Genomic DNA, 22,607 nt, shown 5'->3' with positions numbered 1-22,607 from the left:
GATAGGGACTGTAGGTTTGTTCTTAAGTTGAATTTGTATGTAAGTCGGAACAGGTACATTATTTTAATAAATGCAATTAGGACAGATGTTTGTCTTAACATATTATTTATTTTTACCTTTCTGTGCATGCACAGTAAATGCTTAAACACTTTTAAATACAGTACAGCTTTAAACAATGTTGATAACTTGATGGAGTTGATGAAGAGGATGAGGAGGGTGGGCAGGCAGCATGGTGTCAGTTACTGTATAAAATCCTTACTGTGAGTTCATCACAAACAAAGCAAAACAAACAAACAAAAAACTTTATACTTTATAGAGCCTAGACATTCATTAACTTCTAGAGCAAGCTGTGCTTTGATAAGCAAAAAGAAACAACTGCTGAGTTTGTCTTGGTCATTATAGAGTTACAAGAAGGTAGCAGAACAGCTCAGCCCTTAAGATCACCCACAACATCAGTTATGTTTACCAAAAGACATTTGCAAGTCATGGGAACTGCCCCCCCCACCCCATCAAGTCTGGGTCCGGCACACGAGTGAGCAGGGAAACTACGTTTGTATGTCCGATGTCCCTGACTCGGGGACTACCTGTATATATATATATATATATATATATATATATATATATATATATATATATTTTATATATATATACACACACACATACACATACATGCAGCTCCTTGCATGTGTTTCAGCATTCTTTGCAAAGTGAATTTTCACCACATTTTCCATGGCAAGAGAATTATCCCTTGAAAAGTGAAAAATCACTTTGCTAAGTAAACAGCCTAACCCCCTCTGTGTTAATTCAACTACATAATGTAATAAATGAGGTCCATGGGTTTCAGTTAAAAGAAATAATATTTTATATGTTTGAGCCATTTAAAAATATACAAATTGATATTTCAAAACTAGCTTGACCTACAACCTATGTTAACCTAGCAAACTTGTATAAATTATGCATACCGCATACCCCCTGTTTTGTAATAACTAGTCTTTCCTATCATCTGCATTATCATGTAGACTTTGCAAAAATTTCCTACAGTAAAAAAAATGTACATGCTCCTCATTTCTCCGTTCATATTACAGATATAATCAAAACAGGAGTTTCCTTTTGTAGCTCTCATCAGTGCACAACATTAAATATGGCTTTAACAGCTTAGTACTTGCTGAACATAATATAATGTAATATATTACCTGCTGATTAACTTAGCTGTAAATGGTAGACTTTTAGGTATCATTGTTCCTATTCTATAGCTTAGTTTAATGTACTAAAAAACATGTATAAAGGAAATGTAAAAAACTGTTTGTAAATACCTCCCCATCTGTGGACTGTAAATGTAATTCTTTTCTGCAACTGGCTTTGAATTCCCCTGCAACAGCGCTAATTTGAACCCCTTTTGGTGCCTCCATGGTTAAAGATCTTGTTGGAGATTCAAGTCTGGAAATTAAAAATGAAAAATACACAAAATTTTAATGAACATATATTTAATGCCGTATTATTTTGTAGAAATTATAGAACATGAAGATAAAATTATTTCACAAGTGCAACAGCAAATTAATTTCTATTTTTATTTTGATCCTTTGATATTCATCTGTTGTGTGATACTTCCCCCCCTCTTGGATTGTATGCTCAGGGCAGGGTCCTCTCCTCCTATGTCACTGTCTGATATTTGCAAAACCTATTTAATGTACAGCACTGCATAATATGTTGGTGCTATCTAAATACTGTTTAATAATATCAAGTAATAAGGCAAATATATTTTGCATTTTTTACACTGTAATTATGTATTATATATTTTAAACAAACAATAGCAAACATGAAATTGCCCAATCAAAATCATATAATAAACATAAAGTCTGCAATGAAGTGCCAGCATGTTTAGCTGACTGTATACTATACCTGCTTACAACTTTGTTATGCTTTAAGTGGCTTTGAACCTGGCAAATGGTAACAAGGGGGCTTTGTCATTGCTGAATTATTGTACATGCTGGTTGACTTGACATTATGCTGATCTCAAGACTATAATATACTACTTTCAGAGTCCATGACCCACATCCACTATACAGAAAAGTTGGAGAATTGGTCCAAAGTTATCTAATTGTTCTGGGTCAGTTATTCAGTTTTGAAAAAAGAAGACCAGCATGACAGCAAGGAAACATGGAGGAGAAAGAGAAACTTCTGGATACAGGATTTTCTGAATAAAAGCTTTGTAAGGACAATTTGTGTGTGCACAGAACTTCATTATAAGAGCTCCAGTTTTTTTCTGAAACTAGTTCCTATAAATAGTACGATGGATAATACAATACTATTTTTAAACATTTATTATCTAATTTTATCTGACTCTTGTGTGTAACATACCCCTGAGCATAATATATACCTGTACATTGTGCGCCATGGATCTCTATTTGTGTTACTATTGTGTTCATGGAACTATTTGTGTTAAATATCCCTCACCTCTGGAATCTCTGCATTACAATTCCCAAACCCAAGAACTTCGTAGCTTACAGACCCTTGACCGCTGCACTTTCTGTCACTGACCCCTGACATCCAACTCAGTATATTAAAGACCCTTGCACTCATGCTCTCAATCCATTAATTACTCATGACCCATGCACTAATTATGTTCTGTTGTACATTGCATATTCAGAAGTGTTCATTGTCTTAATAGCTGCTGCTTTGCAAGAACCCAGTAACTATTTCAATAAAGTAGGCTCAGACCATTTTAAAAAATATTTTGTGCTGGATCTTAAATGTGTAAGAGAAGCTTCTGTGTGAAAAGGTCAATAAAACTTGTAGGTGCAAGTACTTGTAGGGACAAGGGTAGTGGTAAGTCACCATCTTGATCCCCTTCTGCACTGCAATATACTTCTCCTTGAATTTCCTCAGGTCTTTTACAATTATGTCTGGTATAATTATACAATTGCATTTAATATAAGATAATAAAAAAGAACAAAAAAAATCACTGACTCCTGTATACAATTACAGCAACCAATGAATCTGTTTCTCCCAGTTTTGTGACATTGAACCTTTGTCCAGCAATATAGACAATTATACCATTCTCCTTTCAGGTATTATCATATAAGGCCAACCATTCTTTTCAGTACTCAGTCTCAGTACGATGAAACTGGAGTAGAAATGATCATAAGCAATGATAGAACTGCAAACTGTTTCACTGTAGCAAATGAAAAAACATGCAGCTCATATTTAAAGTTTTTTTCGTACTCGTTGAGCAACCTGAAAATAGTCTGTAAAGTACATAAAAAAATTGGTGCATGATAACAGACTAGTTACGTTTTTTTTATTAAAAAAAAATAGAAATTAGTTCTAAACACTAAAAAATAAATATATGTTTTGTGAATATGTGATTCTTACATTGGGGTTGGATTACTGAAGAAGTTTGGACTGTGAAGCATCACTTTGCCTGAGAACTTTTACTTGTTGGCTCTGGTTATGCTCTGCTAATTTTAGCCATTCAATCATGTGCATATTATGTTTTTACATTTAAATGATTGTGTATTTTTATAAAAAGTGAGTTTTCACCATACTCACTAAGTTAAAATTACGCTTTGCAGAGTAATAATTCACTTTGCTAAGTGAACATCCCAAACTCCTTTAGTAAATCAAACCCACTATTTTCTTTTTTTTTAAGTATCCTATCCATTCCTTTCTGCATGAACAATTTCCATCTCATTATGCCCAGCATTAGCTTTTAGGATTATCTTGCAGTAATTATCTGAAAGTCACTGGCATCCTCTAACAATGTCACTTGCACTGACATGTAAGAAAAAAAGCTATTAAATGTGATCTCTGTCTTTTCTCTATGGGCCTCCGGGGTGAAAAACAACAACAAAATAATTTACCTTCATATTAAAGGGGTGATAAAGGCTACTATTTTCAACATGAAACTGCTTGCCTTGTCTGCTTCGTAAATATTATCTGTTGGTAAATAAGCAATTATGGTAATTAAAAGCTGTACCTGAAGAACGGATGTAATTAACATGGCCTCTCCTTAATTTATTCACTAATCAAAGAGACTTTGCTATTGCTTCATTATTTTTATGGATCCTAACTGATTGGAGAGAATATAAGAATACTTGTGTTTACCTGTTTAAATAGATATTGCTGGTGAATTTTATTTAAATTAAATATAATGTAATTATATGGGAGAACTCTAGCTCTATCTTTTTATTTTTAAAGATCTACCTTAAAGATCTGTAAAGCTTAAATACAGAATTTTCCTTACACACTTCTGGAAAGTTCCCTTATGTTATGAAAGGGAATAGTCCTATTTCCCAGCACACTTACACTCAAGAAGCATTAGAAAATACAGCCCCATTTTCTGTCTGAAGGACTACAAGTTATCAAGCCCTATGCCATTAATCTAACCTGAAACTTGTATCATTATTGATAGGAATCCATTTTTTTTTGGTGCAGAATGATCTCCTCTAGTGCAATGGTGTACTGGAATGGTCTAGTGCAATGGCCTCAGTGTATTACCTGTTATGCCTATGGTCATGGGTTCAGAACTGAAAAGTAAAGTTTGGTTATGTTTAGCTTTGATGAAACTAAATAATTTGTGAAAGTAAATAATTTAGTAATATTTATTTCATCGGTTCTAACATTCTGTAATTCTTTCCAAATGCAAACCTTTGCATGTCCAGTATATGCACGACACAGAATTTTCATTATTAACAATAAGACTTTTAAAAAGCCATCAAAGACTCCTCCAAGGCTCAGTTTTTACATCCTTTAAAAACTTGATAGACAGTCCTAAATTCATGACTTTTGATACTAGCAGGGACACTAGCAATGCACCAGAACTTTTTGGACATGCTTTAAAGCAGGGGTCGGCCAGATACGACCTAGCCAGTAGTTGCGGCCTAATGCCCCCTGGCCCATCCGGCCTAATGCCGGCCTAATCTGCCAGGGGGCGTTAGAAACTAACAGAGCTGGAGCCACCAGAGCTTTGGTGCCGCCTCCTTGCTGTTGCTCCCCTTTTTACTGCGGTCGGTGTTGATATTCTGCCGGCGCAGTAAATAGGGAAAGCTCCCTGAAGGTAAATCCCTCTCCTCCGCAATGCATACGGAGGAGAGGGATTTCACTTCAGGGGGTGTTCCCTGGTGGTGGGTAGAGCCATAAGGGTAGGATTTAGAGTCCGCCCTAGTGTACTCCTGCTCACCCCATAAATGGCCTAATGGCCATAAAAGTTTGCCGACCCCTATTTTAAAGGAATCCAAGTAGCTATTACCTTTTTAATAATTCCATATGTGAAAAAAAGTTATAATTTGCTTTTTTAATATGGGAACACAAATCCATAAAAAAAGAAGCAGCATTTGAGCAATGGAAAAAGTAGTAGAGGAGAAAAAACTTCTTTGTCACCATCTACAAATCTTCTTCCACCTTACAGGTCCTTTCTCCGTCACCCAAGGACTTTCCAGAGAAAATAACCGGGAGTTATGACATCACAGGTAAAAAATGCTTAAGTTTCTGCTAATTGTTTTATGCACTGTGCTTGCAGAAAGAGAAGAGTTAGGGAAAAAAGACCGTCATTCTAGAGTTCATTTAAGAAAAAGTATGATCTGCAAGTTACCAGAGTTAGCATGGAGGAAATTTAGAAAAACAGCAACTCATTATTGCTTTGCTTTGCAAAAGTATGAAAAAAACATTAGTCCACCCCCACTTAAAGAACCTTTTTATAGACTAAAAATGAGGGATGGAATAGGATTGTTTTTTTTTTTTCCTCTGCTCATTTTCTCCTATTTTTATATTTTCCATCTTAATGCACAACTTATCAAGATAGTACTCGTTTCCTCCAATTTTAATTACGGTGTTCTTTATCTTTGAATATGAAACAATAAAGATAATTATTAACTCTATAATTACTATTCCAGGTGTTACCATTTCAGGTAAGGTGCCAAGACAGAGAGCTAATATTTATCTTTACTGCTTGATACCTACTTTCCATGCATTTAACTTTCTTTCAGTTGTCAGGTTTCCCTGGAGGTTCCACTCATTGATCTAAATCAATTGTCAGCTGGCAACATGTTCTCATTTTTGATATTGAGTAATATTCACCCTTATTGAGCATTTGCTTACTTAATAATTGGGATTGTGGAACCATAAACTGCTTTGGTGGTGTTTTCAGGTATACTACTTTCTGTGTGATGCCTTGTAATAATGTTCTTTGTTTTTCAGTCTAATATTGTATGAAAGCTAAAAAAGAAATATCAAAACTGCAATGCTTTGTACATCATCTGTTTTGATGCACCTGGAACATATTTAGATGATGAGATGAAATTCAATTTGAGTGTATGCAAACTGCAAATGTATGTTTCAGTACATTTGGCATCATGCCTCATTGTTTTCTTAAGAAAAAAAAATTCTTTGAATTTGTTGCAGTTTCTTATCTGGAAATCATACAAGTAAAAGGATACAATCAGCAAACTGACTACACTAAGCAGCATTATCGTCCTTCTTTGCAAAAACCTTGCGGTAGATTTTTCTATAAAATGGTCTTTCTTAGAACTTCCAATCTTACGGTAAAGGTACACTATCCTGGTTTGGGAAAGTGAACACTGGTAAAATGGATGTGCTCCCCTGTTTTTTTTAATTTATTTTAAACCTCCTTTATCCTTTTTTTTTGGCAAACTTATTGAAACAAAGAGGCAGTGCCGGGCAGGCAGAAAACACCAGGATGTTGGTAATGACAATTCTGTGATAAATGGGAGGGTTCCTTTATGTCAAAGGGGAGAGGATATTCATGCTAAAAGTACAGTTTTTATTTTATCATTATTTCATGAAATCAGTTCCTTTTTTAGTTCATTTTTAGATGCAATTGGTGTGAGTACCTAAACTTACCTTGGTCTGACAACATATCAGGTGTGCTGCATGCAGATACCTTATCAAGAAGTATGTTTTATAGCAGGACACAGCAAAACAAGTAGGCACATGGACTGCCCAGTGTTCTGCTGCTCTTTCTCCCTCTAGTCAGAAACTCAGAAATGAAGACAGGTCATTACTGCATTTCTTAACTGTAAGTGATGCCATTGATTTGGATGTGCTATGTGAAAGACCCGCATAAATCTTAGAAATGGACCACAGAAATACAAATGTTTTGACAGGTAAAACAGCCTCGTAAAATATTGTTATAGGTAAATTTAGCTGTTTACCTGGAGATCAGATATAATGATAACATTATCATATATTATTTGAGGAAATAAGGTAAATAAAATTAAGCACATTGTAATAACAAATGAAAATAGATGGATGGCTACTCCAACAAATGGGATTATTGTAATAACTGTTATTAAAACAATTATACTGAACCTGCTGCAGATTTTTACTTTAAGTGGAACTAAACCAAAAACAAAAAAATGACACCTTTAATCCTGCAGGTCCCTCGGTGGCGCTGGTCCTTTCTGAGATTTGGTCCCGCAATGTCCTGGAATTCCCCTGCGCCGGGCGTCTCCATATCCACTCTTATCTTCCTTCATCTTCCTCGGTCTTCTTGGCACAATACCTGATCTTGCACTGCACAGGTGTGAGATCGAGTGATGTAGCCCGCTGTAAAGGGGAAAAAAAGAAAGCCGATCTCACTGCGCTTGGGTGAGATCGGCATCTCTTTCCCTTAATAGAAAAAATGCCCCTTCTGCGCACCCTTTTTTTTTCCACTTTTTTGTTGTGCTTATAAAATAACTTGCACATTTTTTTCAGAAAACAATAGCCTGGCCTATTAACAGTTAGCACCCAGAGAACACTTTTCCATCTTCGTCAACGAGTATGTCAGTCCGAGCAAAGATTTCTTTAACCTCTAAAAACACAATCAACCATTGGGTGTCCAAGGCAGACACATGAGTAAACTTTTGCCATAATCGACAAGTATGCCTAATAATAAATAAATATCACCTGATGTCATGATTTAGCCTTCTCACCTTCCTATTTACTAAAAAAATTCTTGTTTGAACAATCTCTATAAAATAGGTCTTGAATAAAATGCTAACATGAAACATGTTTTGATCAATCAATGCATTAAACAGATTGGTTGAATTAAAAAAATACTCTCCAGTTTGGGTGAAGTACACAAATGTATCTTCAATTATACTTATTTTCGATATATACATAGCTAAATCTTAGTTCTTTTGCTAAAATTAGTTCTAATGTACCTGCAATGTAATGCATAACTTTAAGCATATAATACCTAACTTAAAGCATACTGCATGACGCATGACATGTTATTGCCAATATGGTAAAATCTAAAAAAAATAATATGAAGTGAATCCAATGTTTGTGCTAGGCTGACATTTCTGTTCCCACCATCATGAATAATAGATAAGCAAACATTTTGTCCTTCACGGTAAAAGAAGTTCTTTTTTCACTGTGTTATTTTTTTCAAGCATAAAATTTGGCCAAATGTGTGGAAATTACTGGAATGATCAGTTTGGAAGGTAGACTTCCTTTCAATTTTTTACCAATGACTGATTGGTACAAAAGGAGTAAAGTATATGGCAAGTTATGATTTTCTACCAGAAAAATATCTCAAATTTCTACCAGATCATATAGGAAACAATTCTGTGTTGAGTGTGAATGTTTTTCTGATTGTTCACATCTACGCTTTTTGATTGCATATTTAGTATTTTGTATTTGGTGTTTTTACTAGTTTCACATATTTCCATGGCAAAAAAAAATAAGAAAAGGTGTTGAAAATAAAGGCAACCCTTTTTCTTGGTGGCCAAAATAATTTTGAGTTTTCACTAAAATAAGAGGGTAAATCTTCCCATAGGGGTGTTTGTTCTGGAGAAAACTGTTAAAAAAGTATTTTCGTTTACCTAGTTTCTTACTTCTTGTTATGTATGTGGCACAAGAAGTAAAAAAAAAAGAAAATTACAGAATTTATATTCTTCTCCCAGTATATCTAAACAAAATTGGGGTACACTTTAAAGATCTTATCTCCATGTAAAAACTCATAGTCAATCTTCATCTTGTTATTTGCATATTTTTCCTATCATATAAAGGTAACAATAAGAATTTTTTTAGGATGAGTTCCAGTGCCACTGAGGTTTTTTTTTTACATTGACACGCATGGTAAGGCAGCCAATAGGTTGTCCATGCACCACAACACAAATAAAAAGATATGTGCACAAGCTTTGTTCACATCTATGCATTGTAATGTGGTGTATAAGAATTCTGAGTTTCTATTACAAATTAATAGAATTATTGCAATGCACATATGTCAGTGTGTCCTTATAAACATCCATTACTCATATCCTTTAGTATGGATAATTTGCATTTAATGCAATTTTCTCATGACTAATAGAAAACTATGAACTTTTTATTGCCCAGTAGTGTGTAGTTGCTGGAACAAAAATGCCTGGAACTGATTTGCCAGTTGACCCTTTTTTTTTGCAAGAGAAATATACAAATGCCTCCTTGTTTTTCCACTCTGTAAAAATCTAAAAATAGTTAAAGTGATGTTGTTGGACTTTTATTTGTATTTAAGGTTGCCATTTTTAAAGTTATATTTCTAATGCTAATAAAGCCTCCAAATGATCCATCTATTCCTTTCTGTGGAAACTGAAGAAGTTTAAATTTTAAAGAGTGCGCTTCATTTTTTAAAAAAGTTGACAGCCTGTCAAATTCGATAATTACAATAATGAACCTGGTGCTATATTAAGAGTGGCTGCAACGCATCACCCCAGATCCTTTTAGATTTACAGCAGAAAATATAGGACCAAAGAATTAGCTGCCAGTTCAGTAAACATAAGTACAATACCAGGTAATACACATTCATTTCATTTAAACAGCTGCTTATAATGTAACTTGGTGCTTTGCGCTGTAATCTGCAAATTCCTGAGAGATGTATTCAGCAGTTTACAGAAACATAGGGAAAAGGTTGCCAATAAAATCTGCCTAAAATTGTTGCCAAAAAGTGTTGGTTCCAGATTGATAATTCGTAAGTGTTATTTGAAAGCTGGTAAAGGTAATGTTTTGCTACTCTAAATCACAAATCATCTGGTTTAATAGTTATGTGTTGTATCACAGTGCTTTGTGGTTGTGATATGTAAATAAATGGGGTAAACCCATTTTGAAGAAATGTTGCAAGACCTATTTTTAATTTACAGTTCATTACTAGAGCTGTATACAAAGGATACTATAAAGAGATGTATTCTGTTCTATAATTATTGAGTGATATTGAGCATTGCTATTAGTATGAAGGATACTTACCCTTATTTCGAGCATTTTGATTTGCAGATGTGATTTCTAGGCATTTCCGCAGGCTGGATGGATGATTAACCCTGGGCGTTTTATTAATTGTGACTTTATTTAAATTGTTTTGACTACCACATAGCTGCATTTTTAAATTTTATAGCATCGGTATATATATCTGTTCTGTATTGTACATTGTTAATTTAACTATTACTAGGATTAAAAGGTGTGGTTCCATGGTAATCCCCAAAAGGAGATAGAGGGGATAAAGATGTAATGTATAATGATTATAGAATAAACTTTCAGCTTAGTATACATTTATTATATTTACAGCTCCAATTTTAAAAAAAATAAGGAACGTTTTAATTGCTGTCAATTTTGACCCCGAGTGGGGATTTTTTTTCTCTCTGTTTGTCAAGGTAATTTCTGACAGTAAGAGTGAAACAAAAATTTGTGGTTTTAGGTTGCCCATGAACATATTGTGTGCCCATGATCCTATTGTGTGATCATACCCTCAGCCCTCCTATTGAGTGATACCTCTCCCACCTCCTAGATTGTAAGCTCTTCGGGGCAGGGTCCTCTCTTCCTTCTGTGTCACTGTCTGTATCTCTCTGTCATTTGAAACCCCTATTTAATGTACAGCGCTGCATAGTATGTTGGCGCTATATAACTATTATTTGTTTTATTATTATTATTCATAAATAATAATAATATTAATTATTAATAATAATATTAACATGCAGTATATAGATTAGAATCTTTTAATGGGGCCAGTTGTTTCAATAAAAACTGTTTAGGTTTTATAGAAATAGTCTTTCATTGCCTCTCTATAAGACAGCACATAAAGGGAAATCTCTTCAATAGGACTCTATCCAAAATAAAATTTAAAAAATTGGCTTTAGCTTCATTTTATTATCTGGTAGTGTATAAGTACTAAGGTTAAACTCATGCACCATTACTACAAATGATGTGACCTGAATCCAGCCTGTGATTTGATAGACCGGTGCTGGAGGCACCAACTGTTACAAGAGTTTACCTTTGTGATGTGATATCTGTGTGATGTTATAACACCAAGCACAGCATTGCCACACTGGAGGCAACACATTATTCTGGTTTATGAGGAAATAGAAACCATAAACCCACATAATCTGAATCTTACTCTGTACTGACCTGAATGTGGAGTAAGGAAAGAACAAATATTTCACTTTTAATTAGTAAAATGTAAAAAAAGAAAACCTATAAAACATTTTTTATCATTGATTTTTTTTTAAAACTTGTGATCTTAGAAACTTGTGAATAGAAGAAATTAATTTGGGATAGTTAAATAAATAAACAAGCAAAACTGAATAATATATTGTGAAATATGAATCTGTTTTAGCAGTTTAGAGAAAATAATAACAGATTACAGTGTTGTGTTTATTACCATTTATAGCAATTCAATTATATACATATTGCCAACAATATAAGTTTTTAGACTAATTAGAAATTTTAGCATTAAAAATGTATCTTACTAATTCACTCAAGCAACATCATGGTTTACCAATTTTAATTGGTTCAAGGAAAAGCATGAAAATGTATTAATACTTTAAGAATATGTTATATAATAACAAACTTTTACATGGTTAAAAATGCATAAAATTCCACATTACACTGCTATATGTAATATCCCAGGAAACTCCTAAAATCTATAGTAAAGGTTTTCTGTAATCATTGAGATGTCAGGTTGTATTAAACTATGTGACATTCTATTTATTTAGTGTGTGATTTACAGCATGACTGAGGCAGAATAGATAGCTCAAAGGTTAAACATAACATAACTCATATATGAGAAGTATGACAGCAAGAACAGCAGGAAAACGGTCACCTTTACAGACCCTTTACCACAACAGGCTGTAAGAAACACAAAGTAAAAGCTGTAGTCAGGCTTACCTGTTTATTAGAAAACAAATTCATATATCCTATAATTACAACATGTATTGCTTTATTGATCATTTGCTAATATACCTGAGGTCTTGTGAAGGTCCAGCTCTTATATGCGGTGTCTCCACAGAATGTCCAAATACAGCTCCTTCTGTTCCTAAAAAAAGAAATGTTACCGTATTAAAAGTAAACACCACTTTTGCACAAAAGAATATAGCATATACACTTGCTACACAACAACAATAATGCATTAATGCAATATGGCAACCTGCATTCTGTAGACTGTAGGTATATGGAATACCTCCAATTTCTTGTTTGTGTAAATGGCTAATTGATTTACTAAGAGATCATTACTAAGATAAACAATAAATTGTATATATGCCCTGCAATAGAAAGTTTTGTTAGGATATTCCCAAAGGGTTAACTACGTCTAATGGGAGGCAGACAAAGCAATTTTATTTATCAAAACTGCAAAGGTATACTGGGTGGTTATAATCAATCTGACCTTCCCATTCTAGAATCAGTCTGCATAGAAAGTAGAAAAATAAACTTTTTTTTCTTCAAAGCAGAGAAATGTAGAAAATTGCAATTAAGTTTGTTAAAAACTTTTTTTTTTATATTATCAATTTTAAGATTATTGAATTTCTATGTCAGACTAGGTACATTATTTTAATAAATGCAATGAGGACAGATGTTTGTCTTAACACATTATTAGGCAGCATGGTGTCAGTTACTGTATAAAATCCTCACTGTGAGTTAATCCCAAAAAAACACATTCTTCTGATTTTTTTCTACACATTCACATTACTTTTTGAAGCAATCTGTGCTTTGCTATGCAAAAAGAAACAACTGCAGATTTTGACTTGGCCATTAAGGAGTTTGCAGAACAGCTCAGCTCTTAAGATCACCCACAACCTCAGCTGTGTTTGGCAAAAGACTTCTTCTGCAAGCCAGGCAAACTGCCCCTTCCCCCCTTCAAGCCTCCGTCCTGCACATAAGCTCCGTTCGTATCTAGGAGTAGTCTGTATGTTGGATGTTCTTAACTCAGGAACTACCAGTATAAACAAAAATATAGGAAATTGTTGTAATTGCAAAATGATTTTCAAATCTGGTTGTCCTGGCTATTCTGTCCTGATACAACCTTATCACATTGCAAAGGTTAAGTTGGTCATCTGATAATTTTCTACAGCAGTATAGTGATACAGCCTAGTCACATTCCAAGTCCTAGTATGAGATTGGACAGTAAAGGCAAATCACAGTACTAAACCCCTGGTCTCCTTTTTTGTTGGCGTTTTCCTTATTGGCTCATATGCAATATGTATAGTATATAATGTTTACCCTTCCTCTCCTAAAATAAGCATAGGTGTGGCTTAGAAAACGAGAGACTGGTACCTTGGAATTTAGATACTTATTCTGTGAAATTTAGAATATGTATTCATTTATTTGTCATGTATTTACAGGGTTATAATAAACCTGTAAATACTTTTAATGAATACATATTAATTTGTATTTCATATCTCAACTTTATATTATATATATTATATTAAATATTCTTGCTCAAAAAACATTTTTTTTTCTTTGTGCTTTGTGTTCTGCCTGGGGATATTTGCCAATCTGTTTGGCCTTGTTGACCATTTTCACAGATACATAATGGAATAGGAAATCCTAGCATGCTGAATTCTGAACTATAAATAGAGTAAGAGGTGAAAGAAAGTTCTTCAATGAGAACCTATGACAGCTGTTTTTGGAATTCTGTTAACTTTGAGGTCTATTAAATCCAGGACAGGAGGTGAACTAAAATCTCTATAAAATAGGTATAGCTTTACATACATTTTAAACAAAAAAGACTTATTAGCCACATTCATGTGTTCTGTTTTGTCCTAAATATCCTCTGTTGGATAGAGAGAAGAATGCTGTGCTGGCTGAAGTCACTGATATATTTGTTAATTAGTTTTAGAAGTGTAAATGCAATATTCTTCTTTTTAAAGCAGCTACTAAAATATATATTTGGGGAAAAAAGGTTGAACATGGTCAACAAGAACACTATGAATCCTGTGGCATACAAAAGGTGTTTAAATGGTGTTACACTGCCAAATGTACAGCAAGGAAACATCCACATTACATCACGCCCCACAGCTTGAATCTGCATGGTACAGCAGACATAGAGAACTGTCTAACCTGGCAAAGTTTTTGTCACTTTACAAGTTCTGGTGATTCTATGATCCTCTAATTCTGAAGTCAATCTTTTTTAAAGTTTTATGTGCTGGCATTTAAAGAATGGTCATTTTGATAATTGCAGACTTCTACTGGGCATGAATAAATCTGGCTATTTTTTTGGTGTTTGGTAAACAATTTGCTTTTAGCAACAGAACTCAAATTTTTGCTAAAAACTCTAGAGACGTTAATCAGGATAAAAACCCCACATTGTCAGAAGTTATTGTGATGCAGCAAACATTATCATTTCCCCCATTCTAACTTCCTTCTTAAAATCAAAAGGTAAGTCCATATGTTTAGATCCATTAGTTTTTGCAGTGGGTATGCTGATGTTCCCCCTCCTATGAATCTTGTAGCTTCACAGCCAAAGGGTTGAGCTAACTGGGTTGATCTAATATAGGAATACAGGGTGTTCAGGTAGCAAAGTGAATTATCCCATTGAAAAATATATTGCACTTAGCTAAGTAAACAATATGAAGCTCTGCTGACTTCAACCATCCAATTGTGTACACCAAATTCACTTAGCTAAATGAATTATCCTTTAATAAGGGCTTTGCTTGATCACCCAGGTTCTCCCATGATAGTCTATCTTCTCCAGTCTTGGAGAACTTTATTTAAGTCAGGCCTACCTGTATGTTGAATTTTCGTGGTTTATTTTTCATTAGTCAAAAAACATTTAATACTCAAAATTTTAATAAATCACACTAAAATTATTGAATGTAGCATAATTATAGGACCTCTGAAGACTTGGAAAACACACTTACATTGGAAAAATTATGTCTCTCAAACTTGGAACCCCTCAAAACCACCTAAAATATTTCCACCATCAATATAAGCCAGACTTCACTTAAATAAATTAAATATACTCTATATTAACTATAATTTTCACTGAAACAGTTAAAGATACATTTGAGTGTAAAGTATTTAATTATTCTTTTTTCTATTCATAACTTTATTCTACTTTATAAGTTTATAAGAATACTTTATTCTATTCATAAGTATCAGTTAGAATTATCTAAAGCAGTTAGCTGGAGTTAAAGTAGTTCTAGCATTCATTCCCTGATACGTATCCTGAATGCTTCCAAATGCCTGAAGAACCTAAAATGCTTTACTGTTTTGGAGACAGAAACAAGCTTTATGTCTCTCCACTTTATTTAGTGTAAGTAACACAGGAATAATGCTCTTGAAAAGAAAAGCAGTATCTGTACTATACTGCTTGAAACTTGTTAAGTGCATAAATGTGAAGCAATAAGTCACTTGACAGACTTGTGTGCAGCAGAGCAGAAGATTGGAATACAGCACTGTTCCTGTAGAAAATATTAGCAGAGGTATTAGTTTCTCATTCTTAGGGTGAGGCCCATTAAAGTTGCCCCAGTATCCCACATAATAATGCATAACTAATGCTCCAATAGCATTTTTATATTTTTAAAACTGTAAAAAGCTTTTGAAAGTTGCTGTGTGGCTAATTTTACTTCTTTTTTATACAATTTGTCATACTGCTGAGTGAAAAATCAGGCCTACAATAATAATAATAATTTGGAAAAGGGTTTTTTCCTTTTATTTTCAACAACTTCAGACATAAGGCAACGTCAATAGCTTCTAAAATCATTCATACAACATTGCAATTTGCATAAACATAATTATATTGTGCCAAACTCAAAAAAAATCCAGATTTCCATTAATCTGAATTTTAAATAGTCCATTGCTGACAGAAATAGCATGCATTTTATAATTATTACCAGTCTCTGCTGAGTAATCTCCCTGTCAAAGCATTACAGAATGTTGACTGGTGTGCACCGAGGGTATAGATGAAAAAAAAACTGGTGATCTAAGCTGCAGCTTTTTTATAACACAAAGGGGCTGATTTAATAAAAACATTACTAGAACACAGGAAACAATATTCTGAATATATATTGGGTTCTGTAATTGTAGCTGAACATAAATATATCAGACAGATGGCACTGCAGAAGGCAATACAAAAATATGGCCTCCAGCCTGCATGTGACCCCTATGCCATTCCTGACATAGTAATCACATGCTCTCTAATTTGTTCTCAAACACCAGTGGGGACCCGGACTGCCATTCAGGATTGGGAACAACCAGTAGAGCAAAGTTTCTGCTAATGCTTCCTAAAGGATCAAGGAAAAAGGGATTTATAAACATATCCCCAGCATGTGTCATCATGCTGAGAGACATTTATATACAGATAGTAGGAAGGGTTTACAGAAAAATTACAAACATTTAAATATATATAATTCAAAGCCATCCCAGACACATTCGTCAACCCATTTATTGCTTTAGATGCCTATCCAGTAAATACTGCATATTGACTGTGCCCCTCCAATGAAACTATCTACAATGCTGAGAGTGAATAAATTATATAAACATGTTTATTATCTGATTGCATATGATACAATCATTTTCACCCCATGAACAATAAGGTCAAGTTGCATGTGTAAGCCAAGAGTAACACACTAATCTTAAATACTGGCAGAAGAACTAACCTATGTGATAGGAACCTCTGGACTATGATTTATCTAGATAAGTGTTTCTCAACTAGGGTTCCTCCAGCGATTGCTATACCTTCCTTGAGCAATGAGCAATTTGTGCCTCTCAGGTCAGTTTAACTGGCACCAAAGATCTTTTTTGGCTATCTATAAGGGTGACATTCTTTCCAATGCTCAGCAATGTAAGATACATTCTTCCCACTGCCCACCAACACTATGTATTGTGAGCTGTGGATAAACCAATTATAGTAGTGGTTCTTTAAAGAACTAAAACCTATTTCATGGGTTCATCAGATAAACACTGTTTTTAACACTTTTCTTCACCTGGTACCACAATTATAAGCAGTAAATTATGTTCTGGCAGTACTAACATAGGAAGGGCATGGGAACCTATTCTTATCTTTTACAGCCCTGTATTTTTTGACTTATAAACACTAATTTGGTTGACTGATTTTACCATAATTTCTTTAAAAAGTCTGACTCCAAGTCTTGGTAAAAGGCATGGATTGGTAAAGTAGACATGTTGAATATCTATAATTATGAAATAGAGACATATGAAAATCTCAACTTTAATGTAAAAATTGAGTTTGCTATTTGCAAACTAATAACCTTCTTACTGGTGCTTCAATGTGATTGTTGGCTTCCTCCATCAATAGTAAAGTGTAAAAAAACATTGGGGTCAAGCATTTACAGAAAAAATCAAGATTTTCCTACAGCATCAGCTACTTCTGCCTCTTGATCTACTATGATTTTGATATGCTATTTCTTTAGTACTTTCTGCTTGTTCCCCTTTTCTATCATTAACTGATGATGTATTGCACAGTTTTGTGACAGGTTTACCTTAAATGCAATAACCTGCAATTGCATGCTTTAAGATAAAATCCTGTAACCTTAGTAACTGCCTAAAATCATTGGCTTTTGCCTTAAGTCAAGTAAATGCTATTTGTCCCTTATCTTGGCAAAGCATGCAAATATTATTTTAATAATATTTTTATTAAAAAAAGATAAGACTGAATTATTTATATTATGATCAATAAATGACCTCATAATAAAAGTAACACAGACTGTAAAGGTGATCTCTGACAATCTGATGACAAAATAAATTTAATATTTATTGACGGATTTTACAGAAAACATATTTAATGAATTCTCTTTTAGTAAACAGTTTTAACATCTATTTTCTATAATAATTATTTATATTACCTGTAAAACACATTCATAATGCATGAGATGATTTGATCATGTTTTCAGTGAATTAGAATATGAAATTAACTGCTTTTAAAATAAAATTGACATAGATTATAAAAAGATGAGGATGTAAGCCCTAAATGAATGATATTCAGTTTACTAAGTTACTATCATGCAGATGTTTTCTGTTAAGGGTACTACATAAATGACCTTCCCCATGGTTTTGGGGGTCCGTCAGAGAAATTGGAGGGTTTTTTCTCTAGCAGCTGGAATGCCACATCCAATAATTTTCTGAATTTCTCTCTTTTGATGGTGCAGTTTCCAGTGCAACATATTGCAAGCCCATGGTGGGAAATTCCACTTTCAGACCTTCAAGTTGCCACCATAGCTTTACTATTTAAAGTATTCCTATCGGAGTGTGTGTAAGGGTGAAACACAATTGTTCCTTGAGTAAACTATGTAGGAGAGAGGTGACTGTAATAGCTAATAAAGCCAAATCAGAGAAGAAAAAAAGGGGAATTCTTAAAAAAAACAAACCTGATTACATACCTGAAAAGATATCAGGAACCATGACTAACTTTGTCGCTACATTATCATTTTTATGGTATATGGTCTATATAATGTAAGCTATATAAAGAAGATTTCCTATTCTTTTTTTGGGTTAAAGGTCTTTATAGGGCCCTAAGGGATGGCTGTAGATACTCCAGCAAAAGGGTGGTGCCTCTTGGTTCTATTCCCCCCCCGCACATGGCTGTACAGCCATTCTTGAAATGTGGTGTCAATAAATGTAGATGAGCAGCACGGATGGCTCAGTGGTTAGCACACTTGCTTTTGCAGCGCTGGGTCACAGATTTGCATCCCAGCCTGGACACTTTCTACTTGGAGTTTGCAGGTTCTCCTTTTGTCTGCGAGGGTTTCCTCCAGGTATTCCAATTTTTTTCCCACATCTCAAAACACATGCAGTTAGGTTAATTGTCTTTTTCTCAAAAATTACTCCTATGTTATTCTATTGTGAGCCCCTTTGAGGGTTAGTTAGTGATATGACAAATGACTTTGTAAAGTGTTGTGTAATATGTTGGCGCTATATAAATACTGGCTAATAATGGTAATAACATAGGTAATAATAGATTCGGCCAGGTACACAAGGCTACAAGTAATAAATTAATACCTGAGGTCTAAACATGTAGTGTATATAATTACATGTATAACATGCAATATGCAATATGTGGGGTGCATGGCCAGGTGCAAAAGAGGAGAAAGAGAAGTGTGAACAGCCGTGACAGAAAGAATGGGCATAAAGAAGAATTTCTTCCCCATTCATTCCACTTTTACTAAAGAAGTTAAGATTTGTCACACAAATTGTGTACATATTCACTCCAATTATTAATTATTGAACAGATAATATTTGTAAACATCTATTTGCTTCATATGATTAGAAAATAATTTACAAAATTTGTATGAAGATGCTCAACTGCTTTACTAAATCAGCCTCATACTATAAGTGTAAATGTAATCTTTCAGATTATAAACAAGTAAATTATGTGCACTCAGGTGACTGCAAAGATGGTTTAACATAAAAACTTAAAAAAACAATGGAAGTAAACCTTGTATTTTTGCTTTTTCCGCAATATTCTGTTCTTTTTCTATATCTCAAACCATGAGTGTATAAATTATTACAATCAAGATCCCAAACATAAACTATAAACCTTTTTATTTATACAGTCTTAAAAATAACACCTTAAAGTATTATTCTATTGGTCTTCTGTATAATAGTCTGGTTAATGTTTCTGCATCCATAATGAATTAGGCAGGAACCACTTCAGATTGGAACATCAAATATATTACTCTGTGAAATCCACATATATCAATGTGCTGTAGCATGATATGTACTGTGCTGTTTGTATCAACAGATCCTAGATGTGTAGAAAAGTCAAATTATTCACACTAATCCTCTGGTGTTACTAAAGGTTACAATCCTCCTTCACTTGGTGTCACACTCTGTGTTTAGGGACTGTAATTTGGGGAATGTGAAAAAGGCAACTGTGAACATTTCCATGATTACTTTCATTCTATACCATCATATTGCATATTTCATTATCAGCTTCTTTTTGATATACATGCTTCCCATCATCGGATGTAGCTTTCTATGTCATGGAGAGCAATAGATCAATGCATTGGAAGTAAAAGACTAAGGAGCTTCCTAGTTACAAGTAACACATTCTGCTAGCAGATACATTACCCAATAATTGTACAGGAATTCACATGGGGGTTATTTTAACTACTTTTTTACGTTTTACACATAAACTTATTATTTTAGTTTTGGGATTGTGTTGTGATATTACATATTTCTTTTCTTCATATGTTAAAAAAGGATGACATTAAATTTGCTTCTAAACATCAAAGTGTAGATTTACTAATGGAGCAGATGATGATTACTAGAGAGTAAAATGATGTTGTGTTCTCCTCAATTATCCATCAAGTTCAAGGCAATGATCCTTTGCAGGGGCAAAAAAAGGCTCATGCATGCTGCATTCTAATGGGTGTCCTGGCACAATATATGCACACGATTGCATGTTAACGATGTTATTTAAGGTGCAGTTAGAGAAACAGATGACCCCATGAAGCTGTGTTGGATTATTAAACCATGCATACTAAAGCATATTAAATGGTTATGTACATGTTGTCAGAGAGAAATGGATTGCCATATCAGGCTGATAAACCAGATATAAAAACCGTACTTTGACATGGCCTAAAAACAAAATCACAATAAATTATGGCCTGCCTGGAAAAAGCCATAAACCAAGACTTCATAAACCATCAACGTTGGACCGGCAAGAAAAAACAATTTCAGGTCTGCTGCATCCCAGTTAAGACCAGTTGTATTGGAAAGATTGTATTTTTTGCCTTAAACAATCACAGGGATAAATTAGTCTGCTGTCCATTAAACAGATTGCCATTTTTCTCCAGTGGGCACAGTGTTTGTGTGGCAGCAAGCTTTACACGTAAAGCATGAGGAACCCTAAAGACATCTCTAGACAAGGAGGAAGAAAATGAATTCCTGACAATGACGAGACTCTGAAGAACTCCCTTCAAACTGCCCCTTCCAGCTATGAAAGCAAACCATGCTTCTCCCATCCCATTGATTGCGTTGTATGTAAAACAAAGAGGGGTGTCAGTTGTCCTGGCATCTAGTTTTAATCTGTCTTGTTAAATTCACAAATATCAAGACATCTTGTAATTTAAAATTCCTCTTCATGTGATGGATATTTAGGTTGATTGCTATTTTACCATATTCGATTATGGTAATTGGAACATTCAGTTTTCTAAGGAAACATTATCTAGTACACTAAACCGTCCATTGTGTATACCTGTGGTATGTTTCATGTTAATGTTTATCAGGTATGTTTTATTGTAATATTGCATAGTTTAGGTTGAAACTAGATATGGTCAGAATCCCTCCAGGTAAACCATCTGAAGTGTGATAAACATGGAAATGGATCCTCATATGATCCTGTAAAAAAAAACGGTTAGTTCCAAGATAAATGATCAGCACTACATGTGAGTAATGTTCTTATAAGTATTTGTAGCCAGTTTATAGTTATAAGACTTTCACATTTTTGCAGGTTACTTATGCAGAACTCTTTTTGTTCTTCAAGCCCTAATAAATACCCTTGTGTTTTTAGGTCACCCTATCCTTCTGTTGCTCACTGGTGAATACATTTAATTCTTTCCTCAAAGTTAAGGTCATCCTTGACCCATACTGAGGAATGAAGAAATACAAGGAGAAAAGCGCTCAGCCTTTTGATATATCTATACATATTATAGTAAGTATGCCATTGTTTCCTTTTTTTAATTATTCTACAACAGTGGTTGTGGCCTAATTACAAATAAAGCTCATTTTGGCACTTTAGCTCCTTGCTCAAAGGCTTAATACTTATCCCCTTGCTTCTAGAAAGCTGGATTTCAGAGAGCCTTTATGCATATCTAAATGCTCAGGAGCTGATCATCTGCTCCCAATAATGTTTCTGCTATTTAACCTTTTCAGCTCTCATATCCTTTTAGCCCTTTTGTATTGAAACAATTTGTACATTTACACCATGGGCTTGTTTTATTACCAATAATTTTGGAAAAATTTAAGATAACAAAAGCAATAAATTTCTAGTTTTTCTGTTTCGGAATGATTCACTGCAAATAGTAGAAATCTTTTAAGCAAAAGGCACTTGCTTCTTTAGAATGTTAAAATGCACAACTATTTTGCAAAAAGTAATAAAAGAGCAAAGAAAAAACTTATGATACACGTACTGTTTGGAAAAAAAGAGTGAACTAACAGTTGCTGAAAACCAAATCTGTGACCACATCAAATAATTGCATGATCTGCAAATCCTTTAAGTCAGAATATTGTATTTCTGAACTATTCATCAGAAAAGATTATTGCCTTACTGTATTTACAGTAATTCCAAAATATTGACAGCCTTGTTCAATGATAGAGCTTGCATGTGAAACGGCACGTCTGCAAAGATGACTTGGAATCAATGTTTCTTTACCATTAGTGGAACACGTTTGCTGCAAATATCT

The 22,607-nt window shown here is 34.1% G+C and overlaps 1 protein-coding gene across 2 annotated transcripts in view; it reads right to left on the bottom strand.

Moving 5' to 3' along the window:
• SGCZ (sarcoglycan zeta) overlaps positions 1 to 22,607 on the bottom strand; it is a 242,182-nt gene that overhangs the window by 4,566 nt on the left and 215,009 nt on the right. For both annotated transcript variants that reach the window (XM_072406195.1, XM_072406196.1), the window contains 2 exons: positions 12,208 to 12,280; positions 1,314 to 1,437 (listed from right to left, as the gene is read on the bottom strand). In XM_072406195.1, the coding sequence (XP_072262296.1) occupies positions 1,314 to 1,437; positions 12,208 to 12,280 (197 nt within the window). The remainder of the gene's footprint in view (positions 1 to 1,313; positions 1,438 to 12,207; positions 12,281 to 22,607) is intronic.

This window comes from Pyxicephalus adspersus, chromosome 3 (assembly GCF_032062135.1).
Source record: "Pyxicephalus adspersus chromosome 3, UCB_Pads_2.0, whole genome shotgun sequence".
Taxonomy (NCBI): Eukaryota; Metazoa; Chordata; class Amphibia; order Anura; family Pyxicephalidae; genus Pyxicephalus; species Pyxicephalus adspersus.
The sequence above is the reverse complement of the archived record's forward strand: the minus strand, read 5'-3'. Positions and strand labels throughout refer to the sequence as shown.